We start from the raw sequence: 10,882 nt of genomic DNA on the forward strand, positions 1-10,882 counted from the left end.
TTTCCCTCGGTTCCAGGGTACTCTAGTTACCCGCTAGTAGGCCCGATAGTTAACTGGCTCGAGACAGAGGAGTTTCTCAATCGCGAGTACGCTTGCTTGGTAGCACATGTCTTCCGAGTCACTTCCTTCAGAAGCTAGGCAAGAATCCTTCCTGGCATTCGGAAAACGAAGAGTGGAACAGGCTAGCAAGTGTGCAGGTGTGTGTCATATGAGAGGCCCCGCCTTACATTTTCCACCACAGATTTGGGGAAATTGGTCCGTGCGCAAAGCATTGTGGGGATTTTAAGGACGCGAAGTCTACCCATGTGCAGCCTCGAAATTTCCCCCAAACCAAGGACGCGGCCTCGGTGGAATTCCAAGTATGCTGGAGATTGGAACAGTCCTTCGGCGGCACTCGATGACGTAGCATCCTTGAAATATTGGCTTGGAAGCCAGTATAGTCGAGATTGAGAAACGGCCAGAGGATCTATGAATGCGACGAAGCAATTCATGCCGTTTTATTGTTTTTAACGTTGAAATGACAAGTGCAACAGGTGAAGATGAAGTTGTTGCGGAATTGTTGTGGGTACCCTTTTCAAGACGACAATTCAGTGAAAAGACGGACATTATAATGCCGCGGGGGGGGGGGGGGGGCGGCTGCGGCGGCAGGGGGTGTGTGTGTGGACAGAAGGTCCAGTTGTGATAGACACGGTTCGCCACTGAGTCTGTCAAACTTTTCACAAAGGTTCACATATTGACGGTCACCTTTTGAACACGCATGAATCTATATCTAATATGAGGATAACTGCTCCACATTTGAATGTAACAGGGTTCAGTAAGATACATCGATTGTTGATTTAACTGGGAAGATAGACAATACAATTATTTCTCCAGCTAAAATCTCATAAGCAACTGTATTAATCTCTTTTCATGGTATTTGCTGACACTATGAATTCAGAATATCATCAAAATCACCCATATCTTTAGTTGCTGGTTAATTCAAAATAAAACTTTTGATAAAAACTGTATCCACAAGCCAGTGCTGCACCACATTTATAACATTTAGTGATGAAATATTGCTGACGTAACTCTTACTATTACTATTTCTTATGGCGGTGGTAGCGATAAAACAGCCATTCTCTCTGGCCTTCTAGTCAGAGCAGAGCATGACACCTGACTACTCCCTGTGTTTTTGTTTTTTATATTTCTGTTGTAAATTATTGTCTTTTATTGTGATTGTAGTAAAGTGTTTTTATTACATGTACAGCACTTTGGCTCGACCAAAAATCGCTTTTAAATGTGCTATATAAATAAAACTTGATTTGATTGACATCTGGATTAAACACTCAATTTAAGGAAAGCACAACTATCTAACAGTGTTCAAAGTTCACTGTTGGGGGGTTATAAAACAGGTATGGGCCCCCTGCATGACCAATCACAGGCTTGTCTCAGGACTGTTGGCCATGTCTCCATTTTGTGTTGGCTCTTTCAAGAACTTTTCCACTTCCTGTGAGTCCACTATTAAACTTGCTGGCCTGATCCTCTCTTCTTTCTCTTTGTCTGTTTCCTCTTTCTCCTTCAACTCCTCCTTTGTCTCCTTTTCTTGCTCCTCTCTTGCTCCCTTCTCTTCTTCGTCATTGACGTCTGGACCTTTGCTGCACTCCTCTGTCACTGTGATGTTCTCAAGCTTGTCTGCTGATGCTGAGGGCTGTTTCTTGATAAACAGGAAGTTACATGTAGCCAGGACCACAGCTGCCAGGACCACCTCGCATCCTGCCAGCAGGAAGATCCACATGTAGTTATGGGTGGCATCAAGAAGCCGGCCTGACAGAGAAGGAGGAGACAGATGAGAGGATTACTTAGGTTACCAAACATGGCCTAACTGTGTACTGAATAACAGAGGAGAGGAACACATGGATAGGTGCATGGATTTTGGTTTGGTCTGATATTGTTAAGCAATCGAATACTGTAGCTTGTCACTAATCTAATTGAAGCTAATTATTCTTCATGAAACTGAATGTATTAGGGTGTTGTTCAACGACTTGTGAATAATAATCCTCCCCAATAAAGTATTATGGTTTTGTTTCTGTCTGCGTTTACCTAAATGAACTGAAACTAATTTGGCGAGCTTTGAGCAATCAGTGCATGGTTGACGTTCCAAGCACCCAGTGGACTCTAGGGAAGCAACACCTTGGGAGTTCACTGTTAAAATCCTTTCTTTTGGCGCCACTAGATGACACCGTTTTGGCCTTTTAGTAGCTGATAAGAGTTCATGTTTAATAATTTCCCTAGTTGTAACAACTAATATTATCTCCAGTACTAGCTGTATCTGACAATATAAAACCCCAAAAAGGCTCAACTACAAAAGCCCATCACACAAATTGCCTACTTGTTCCTGTTTTCAATGGACTCCAAAGTCAGTAGCTGCAACCCGCGGTCATGTGGACAGATGCTGTATGTCATTACTAAAACTCGTTATGTTTATTAAGAAAGTGCTTTTAATGTTTTTGCACCTTGATCTTGGTGTGAGCAACAGAGACACATTAAATAATACTACTTTACTTGCATGGAAAATAAAACAGGATTAGAGACTATCTAACCACTAATTGCACATGTCCTGGAACAGACACTGCTAATTAAAAAGATAACAATGTAATTTGCAGGTGTTTTTCAGTCTGTTGCTTGCTCTTTTATCTAAACTTCACAATGCTGTCTTGGCCCCTTTCTATATCTCAAATGGGAAATACTTTGAATAAAGATAATGAAGGTTAGAAAACATTTATGGGTTGTAGGCTCTGTGCTGACTGACCTGCAGCAGGCGGCCCCACTAGCACAGCGATGGCTTCCATAAGCAGCACCAGGCCAATGGCACTGGAGAACTTCTCTGTACCAACTATTGCCATGAGAACCTCAAACTGCAGGGCCCCCACCATGCCGTAGGAGAGGCCAAAGAAGATGCAGAAGATCACCAGCGTTGTGTAGTCGTTGGCCTGGGGACAAATCGTGACACGAATTGTAAAGGACAATCTAAATGTAGGGTTAGCTTTGAAACCAGACTTTCCAGTTGATAACGAGTTAACCATTACCAACCTGTGATCCAATGAGGTCAGTGATTCCGTTGAAGATCATAGCAAAGCTGAAGAGGTAGACGCAACGAGGACGCACCCATTTCATTCCAGCTATCAGACCACATGTGGGCCGTGCAAACATGTCAATGAAGCCCAGGATGGAGAGCAGAAGCGCTGATTTGGTGTCCTCATTCCCCAGCTCCTTAGCATAGCTCACGACAAACACCGGCGGCACAAAGAGTCCCAGCACCATGATGGACGCCGCCACGGTGTAGATGACAAAGCCCCGGTCTTTGAACACAGAGAAGTCCAGCATTTTGGCTTTGGGCTTCTTCTTCTCTGCTTCTTCTTCATTGTCCTGTTCCAGCTCCTTAGACTTGAGCGTCTTTGGAGCAACCAAAGGCCGCATCAGGGCCGCGCACACACAACAGTTGAGTAGAATGCCACCCAAGATGAGGAAGCTCCCCCTCCATCCGTACTGGTACTGGAGAACCTGGCCCAGTGGAGAGAGGCAGCACAGGGCCACAGGGCTTCCTGCTGCTGAGAGCCCATTGGCCAGGGGACGCTTCTCACTGAAGTAGCGGTTTAGCATAATGAGCGATGGTTGGAAGTTCAGGGCTAACCCCAAACCTGCAGCAAAGGAAAACAAGTTCCTTATATTCTTTGACTTTCTTTAGGCAAACATGCATTCAACTGTCTTGTTTTGTAGGGGATGTGTTCTTATAGATGTGTCACATTCTAAAATACTTTATACTTTATGTCAGCTTGAATGACTAAGTATGGTAGGTTTGTTCAGGAGAAATGTCAGCAGAGCATCAAACCTGTTATGACCCCAGTAGAGAGGTAGATGTGGATAATGCTGGTGGAGAAGGAGGCCAGGATCATTCCCAGAGAAGCGAGGATGCCTCCCACCAACATCACTGGACGACAGCCGAAGCGGTTCACCAGCACACTGCACAGAGGACCTGATGAAGAGGAATAGACTGTGTGTGAGTCAAGCAGAAAGTATACGGGCCTGACAAATACCTCAAAGAGAGAAAGAGAAAACCAGTTGTACTTGTTATGACATGTAACACTATTTAGCTCAATCATACAATGTACTCGATAATAATATAGTAATATGAACAAGTATTTCGTTTTATAATAATCTTAATACACAGGTACACATTTTGAAAATCAACTTACTGGTATTAACATTCTGGTCGAGAGTTAGATGAAAAACAATATACTCTCATGTGTACATACATGTGTGTATTTGGAGTGCCTTGAGTGTACAGTATATGTATTGTATTTTACAATTTGTATTGTACTGTATATGTATTTTACTGCATGTATATTGTACATATGTTGTACTTTATGTATTGTACATCGTATTCTGTGTATATTGTACTGTCTGTATACTGTACTGTGTATTTTGCACCATGTGTGTTTATAATACTGTGTGTGTACCGTCTTTGTATTGTATTGTGTATATTGTAATGTGTGTATATTGTACTGTGTGTGTATTGTACTGTATGTCTTGTACTTTGTTTGTATTATCCTGTATATGCATTGAGCTGTGTGTACTGTAGTGTGTATGGGTTATACTGTGTGTATAGTGCTGTGTGTATTGTGTTGCTTTGTTTCGTGCTGTATGTGTATTTAACTGTGTGTATATTATACTGTGTATAGGTGCTGTGTGTGTAATATGCTGTGACCTACCGGAGCCGTAGAGCATGGCCAGCAGGATGGAGGAGATCCAGGCCGTGTCGCTGTACCCGACATCGAACTCCCTGATGAGCTCTTTGAAGAACACACTGACTGCTTTAGGGAAGGCGTAGGAGAAACCTGTGATGACAAAGCAGCCGACCAGCACCGCCCAGCCCCACCCGCCATCTGGAGCCTTCACCCCCCCTGGACCCTGCTCCACCGCCGTGCCGCCCATGGTGCTCTAGGGCTGTTGCAATGGAAGTACACAGAGAATCTAAAAAGAAAAAGAAAATCACAACAAGCAGTGTTCTTGCGCTTCTCTTGAAGTACAGTTCATTCTGCAACGTTTTTGTCATGATAATATGGGCCATCAGCAGTTAGAACTCAGTAATCCAAAGTGTACTATCACGGTTTTAAGTTTGTGTGTCTGGTAGTGGGTGTTTTTCTGTTCTCCTTGTCATGTTTTCCTCCCTGTATATTGTCTGGTCTTTTTTCCCTGTGTTTTCCTGTCTGTCGTTAGTTTCCCTGGTGTGTCTAATTTCCTGATTGTTTTCACCTGTCACCCCTTCTGTGTCTCCTGTGCTAATCAGCATCAGTCCCGCCCCTGATTGTTCCCACCTGTGTCTTGTTACCCTGTTTAAATTCCCCTGTCTCCCAGTGTTCACTGTCAGTTCGTTTTCGTCTCTTGTCATGTTCAGGTCTGTGTGCTATGGTCTCTTGCTATGGTCAGGTCTATGCTCCTTGTGCTTTTGAAAAGTTTGATTCCTCACTACGTGAGCGCCTTCATTTTTTGTTCTCTATTTTTGTCATCTCGGCTAGAGATTTTATAGTTACCTTTTTTGTTGTTCAATGCTGTTTTGGAAAATAAAGTATCTTACAAATACTTTACCTCTGTCTCCCGGGTCTTGCAATTGGGTCCTACATCCTAAGTGTCTGAGTTCGTAACTTGTACACGCGAAGCATTTAACATGACCACTTTGACTAACACGTTCACTTGTCTTTAGCTTCACATTGTTTGCCCTTAGAGCCCCAGATGTGTAGAAAAAGGATGCAACATTATGCACTTTATCTGTTGGTAGGGATGATGCTAACAGTTGGTCAGAGAGGCCCCCCTCACAGGTCTTCACAGCGACACATCATGTGTACCAGCACTGGTTGGCAGAGCAGGGGACAGGAGTTCCAACAGAAATGAGATGATCCAACAGGAGAATAAAAAGGATAGAAAGAATAGTTGCTGTTGCTACTGGTGTCATTGTTTACTGTGTACAATGATAACAGTTGCACATTAACCAGCCACATTAAAGCGACAAAATCTAATTCTCAGTGGAAACTGGTGGCTAAAATAACGCTTTGATCATCTGTAGCTCACAAGCAAAAGCTCAAAGGATGCCTACATGCTATAAGGTTGAGGCTAAAAGCTAACGTGTCCAATGCGAAAACTAAGCATCCTCAACATTCATCCATGTAAGGCATTGAAGAAAAAAACAGCAGTGTTCTTGTCCCGCAGAGTAGAGCTAGTCGTTTCTAGTACACATGTAGAACGACTCATTAGATTTTTTACGTGCCTTAACAGCAGCTAACATCTATGGGAATCAGACAATCATGGAAGGATTTTCAGCCACTTATCAAATATGGTGGTTCTATATAGGCCTATTCAAAATGTTCGTACTGATATTTTGTGCTACCGTTTTGAATAAATCACTATTACCTGATTATAGACTATTACGCATGAAATGGACTGGTATGATTTAATCTGAACACTCCATCCATAGCAGTTTAACTGTTTCTAACATTTCAGCTCATCAGCTTCCGTATAACCAGTCCAGCAGTTACCAGAGCAGCAAGTGTGACCGATTATGACTGGGACTGCACCATCTTATTCTTAGTTATGGGACAGCACTGTGTGATTAATAGTTCCTGGCCTCTGGAGCCAGACATGGCTTTTACCACCACAACTACAATTTAGCACCTCGTCCCAGAACATGGGACAATTCTCTCTAGACATCTACAGATCGAAGCACTAAAGTCACTTTGGCTCAGTGAGGAAAAAGCCAGTTGTTCTATCAGCTAATTTACAACCTCTTAAAGAGCTGAAGGGGTTGAGTTGTGTGGGAAATGCCAGCTGGGCTCAGGACAATTCAGCCAACAATCCAGTGTCTCTGGGTAACATGATCATTTCCCACCTCATGCTAACGGGAATGTGACGTTCCCAGTCAGTCCCAGGGGAAATATGTTTCATTCGTCCTCTGCATCTCTCTTCAAGTTACACTGTGTGCCAAACATCTAGTTATGGAGGCTGCTTCACCCATCAGCAAACAACTCAGGTACTCTCAGATTAGCAGACGGTAGTGGCTTGAAGTCCTCAAATATCCTCCCAACAGCAAATTACACATTTGCTTTTTGGATGAGTTGAGAATGACCCAAAAGGCTAATGTACTGAAATGTGGTATGTTATGTAACTTCACAAGCAGTATGAAATTTGCTCTGTCGTTCACAGGATAAACAAAGGCACATATTAGAAGCTGTATAAGCGGCCAAGCAACCCAGAATATCTGCAGTCCTGTACCACAATGGACATATCCTGGGTAGCGGGTTCTGGCCAGCAAATTGGGAGTTCCTGTGTCAGGCACCCCAGTGAACGTCTTGATAGTTCCTGTGTCGTAAAGTGCTGACGTCTTGATAGATCCTGCGTCGGGGGTCCTGGCATCATCTCGACCTGTGTCAGTGGCCTTGTTAAAAAATGGTCCTGTCTCAGTTTTGGTCCCTTCTAGTGTACCAATCGGGTCCTGTCCATGTTCCAATGTGGGCTGTGTTTAGGCTTCTGGCTGACATCTCGTAAATGTCTGTGTCAAAGGTCTCATGCAAAGTCTCGTCAGTTTCTGTGTATGGGTTCCCGTCCTACATCTAGTCAGTTCCTGTGTTGAGGGTCCTGTTCAACATCTAGTCTGTTCCTGAGTCAAGGTCCCCTCCAAAGTCTTGATAGTTCCTGTGTCAGGGGTCAAATGTGTTGTTAGTTACTGTGTCGGGGCCTGTCCAACATTTCTTTGGTTCCTGTGCCAGATTTCATGCAAGGCATCTGGTTAGTTCCGTCTCATCAGTTCTTAAGAAGGGGTCCCCCCTGAGTCGGGGGTCATGGCCGACATCCTGTTGGTTCATGTTTTAGGAGCCCGTCAACCTGTTCTTTAGTTCCCCTGTCCTTTCTAGATACTTACACCAAATAAAGTGCCATCATGTCCTTCAAAGTGAATCGTAACCCAATTTCTCACTTGACCAGACCACACCCACAGGATTCACTTACACTTAGAAATCTTGTCTTTCGACACTATTCTTCTATTGGTAGTCAATCCTTCCTCAAAATCACCTGAACTGCCCTCTCCTCTCCTGCTGCTGAAACCTTGATCCATGCCTTCATCACATGCAAAATCGACTGCTACGACAGCATTCATTTGGCACGTAATCCAAACTCCTAAAGTACACCGAGAATTCTGATGCTCATCGGCTACATCACCCCTGTCTTCCATTCTCTCCATTCTCTCCCTGTCTCTCAAGGCATACATTTTAAAGCCCTTTTCCTCACTTACAAAACCCTCCACAACCAGGCCCCCTCCTACCTCACTGACCTGCTCCATCACCACAATCCTCCTCTCACGCGAACATCCTGTTTCCGCCTCACAGGACACTGGACATGGCCGGACAGAGCCTTCTCCATCACTGCCCCCTCCCTCTGGTAATCCCTCACCAAAACCCCTCCATGACTGCACCCATCTGTTCATGTTGAAATCACACATCAAAACTCACCTTCTCAGAAGTGTGTTGTATATTTTAAGTATGTGTTTGTTTTGATAGTTTCAATGTACATGTTGAGTGTCATTGAAAAAAAGCATTTACTGGTCTAGAAATTAAAGGTTTTAGTTTTTGAAACTTAAATATACAGTCTTGACTAGTTTCATCCATACAGGGGAAGATCCTCGGCACAAAACTCTGTCTCGACATGCACTGTTCGCTGGCATTTTTTAATAAAGGTACAGCAAAATTGACAAATTATGCGAAATTATGTAGCTATTAATAGTCAGGTGTCACTGTGGCTGTGACAGATGCCTTCCTGCTTCACTCACACTGACCGGCCCCATATTGACTTGCACTCATATGTACGCAGGAACATTGTGCACACAGTAGAGATGTTAAGATTCACCGATTCGCATCGGTGCACCGGCATAAACGTTCAAGATGCGAGTGCACCGGTTGAAAGAGTGCACATCGGCTACAGTTTGGGTTGAACCGCGTTGAACTCGCGATGCATCGAATGCGTAGCGTCTTTGCATCGGTAAAAAACCGATTCATTCATATAAAATTCCCTCATCTTGTCAACGCTCAGTAGAGACGATATTTGCTTTGCCACTACGGAGGCCGAGAGTCTCAGTTATCAACACACACGGAAGTTGAGGAGAAAGAGAAACACAGCGCACCGAAAAATACCTAAAAATCAAACGTTTGGCAACACTTCGGATTGTTCAAGAAAGACGGTGTAATAGTCCTTTATGCTATATAGTTGACCGCAGGTCATGGAGAGTAATAAGGTATCCGTAGACCTTTGTATGAGGTATCTTTATTACTTAACAGGTCTACAGCCATGATACATAGATCCGTCCTAGATGCGGGCTTGCATACACACAGTATCACTCCGCAGCCGCACCCCATCAGTAACGTCCTGATGGTATATGTGCGCGGCACTATATACTACAGACGGTCAACTTGAAAAATCGCTCGCAAATTGTTAACGATGCCGAGCCGCTTTAAAGTACACAAGTAGTACGAGGAACTGAGCGACGCACATAAAGAGGCGACATGGGGTCTGCGGCTGAAAAGAGAAACCTGAAAGTTAGACATACGAGTTAAATCACTCAGTGAGGAGTTCTGTCAGAGAGATGGTGTTTAGTTTACAGCAGCCTGTGACGGCCAATAATAATGTAAATGTCTTCCTTACTGTAAGCAGTTATGAAAGACCTGTTTGTGAAAGGTTCTTTGTATTCTTTATTGTTCATATAGAACCCACTGCTTTCTGCTCACTGGTGAGTTAGCCTATGAATGAGTGTTAAGCACATCAGGCTGGCAGCTGTATGGGCATTGCACTATGGTAGCTGTTATTTTCACATTGTTAATCATGAGCAATGCATCCTTACATTGTTGGATGTGGACTGTGAGGTGTTATAGAATTGTACTCTGGAGAGCTTTTAAAGGCAAAAAAATAAACGGCATGATGGGATGTGCAGTACCAAATATGTAAAGCACTTTTTTGTTAATGTATGATTTGCTGCATATAAGGAATAAAACAAAAATCCTCTGTCGTACCATATTGAAGTATCATTATTTTTGCATCGTGTTGAATCGCATCGTATCGCACCAAATCGCATAATGTTGAATCAAATCGTATCGAACTGTATCACAACAGGGGTGAATCGTATCGCATCGCCTAGTGTTTCAAATGTATCGTTAATGTATCGTATCGTGGCAACGTATCGAGATGCGCATCGCATCAGCCTCAGTGATGGAGATGTACATCCCTAGCACAGTGATCTGTAGTGATGTCAGAACACACGCAGTGATGTGAGTCTCTTACCGGCTGATGCTGCATAGAGATGTCCCTCCTCAGCCTCCTGTCTCTCAGTCTTTATCCTTCTCCCAGCCTCCTGTCTCAGACCCTCTTGTTGCCTCCGTCTTCTATCCCTCTCCCAGCCTCAGCCTCTCAGTATCTGTCCCAGCTCCAGCCTCCTGCCTCAGCACCGGCGCTGCGTTCCTCCCTCCCCGCACGTCTGCCCGCAGACCATCACCAGAGCGGAAGAGCATCTGTGCTGCTGGGTCCTAATGCCCCCTCAGTGTCCCTGAACGCTATTTCTGGCCTAATGTTTTATTCACACACTGGGTACACACTACACACAGGCCCGGACTGGCCATCGGGAGGACCGGGAGGTTTCCCGATGGCCTGGCCTGCTAAGTGGCCTGCTGGCCTGAGGACTTTTTATTTATTTATGTAGGCCTATGTATTGTGTATGGAGGACGGAACATGACTTAAGTATAAATAAATAAATGTATGAAGAAATACAGGAATAAATAAATAAATACGTAAATAAATAAATAAATACAGGAAT

The 10,882-nt window shown here is 44.0% G+C and overlaps 1 protein-coding gene across 1 annotated transcript; it reads right to left on the minus strand.

Annotated features, from left to right (window-relative positions):
* Positions 1-591: 591 nt before the first annotated feature.
* On the minus strand, positions 592-10,563 carry si:ch211-234h8.7 (uncharacterized protein LOC561627 homolog). Its single transcript, XM_034221582.1, has 6 exons — positions 10,354-10,563; positions 4,749-5,010; positions 3,869-4,012; positions 3,070-3,677; positions 2,789-2,969; positions 592-1,803 (listed from the first exon to the last, which is right to left on the minus strand). The coding sequence occupies exons 2-6, from the start codon at positions 4,969-4,971 to the stop codon at positions 1,415-1,417; spliced, it is 1,545 nt and encodes a 514-aa protein (XP_034077473.1). The 5' UTR covers positions 4,972-5,010; positions 10,354-10,563; the 3' UTR covers positions 592-1,414.
* Between the last annotated feature and the right edge of the window lie 319 nt (positions 10,564-10,882).

Source organism: Gymnodraco acuticeps, unplaced genomic scaffold, assembly GCF_902827175.1.
Source record: "Gymnodraco acuticeps unplaced genomic scaffold, fGymAcu1.1, whole genome shotgun sequence".
NCBI classification, from domain to species: domain Eukaryota; kingdom Metazoa; phylum Chordata; class Actinopteri; order Perciformes; family Bathydraconidae; genus Gymnodraco; species Gymnodraco acuticeps.

What these genes read in the sequence shown, in the direction of transcription:
- si:ch211-234h8.7 (XM_034221582.1), bottom strand. Translation starts at nt 4,971, where the DNA reads ATGGGCGGCACGGCGGTGGAGCAGGGTCCAGGGGGGGTGAAGGCTCCA. An exon ending in GGCCATGCTCTACGGCTCCG is followed by an intron (nt 4,013 to 4,748) that starts GTAGGTCACAGC and finishes CCTCTTCATCAG; the next exon opens with GTCCTCTGTGCAGTGTGCTG. An exon ending in CTGACCTCATTGGATCACAG is followed by an intron (nt 2,970 to 3,069) that starts GTTGGTAATGGT and finishes ATTTGTCCCCAG; the next exon opens with GCCAACGACTACACAACGCT.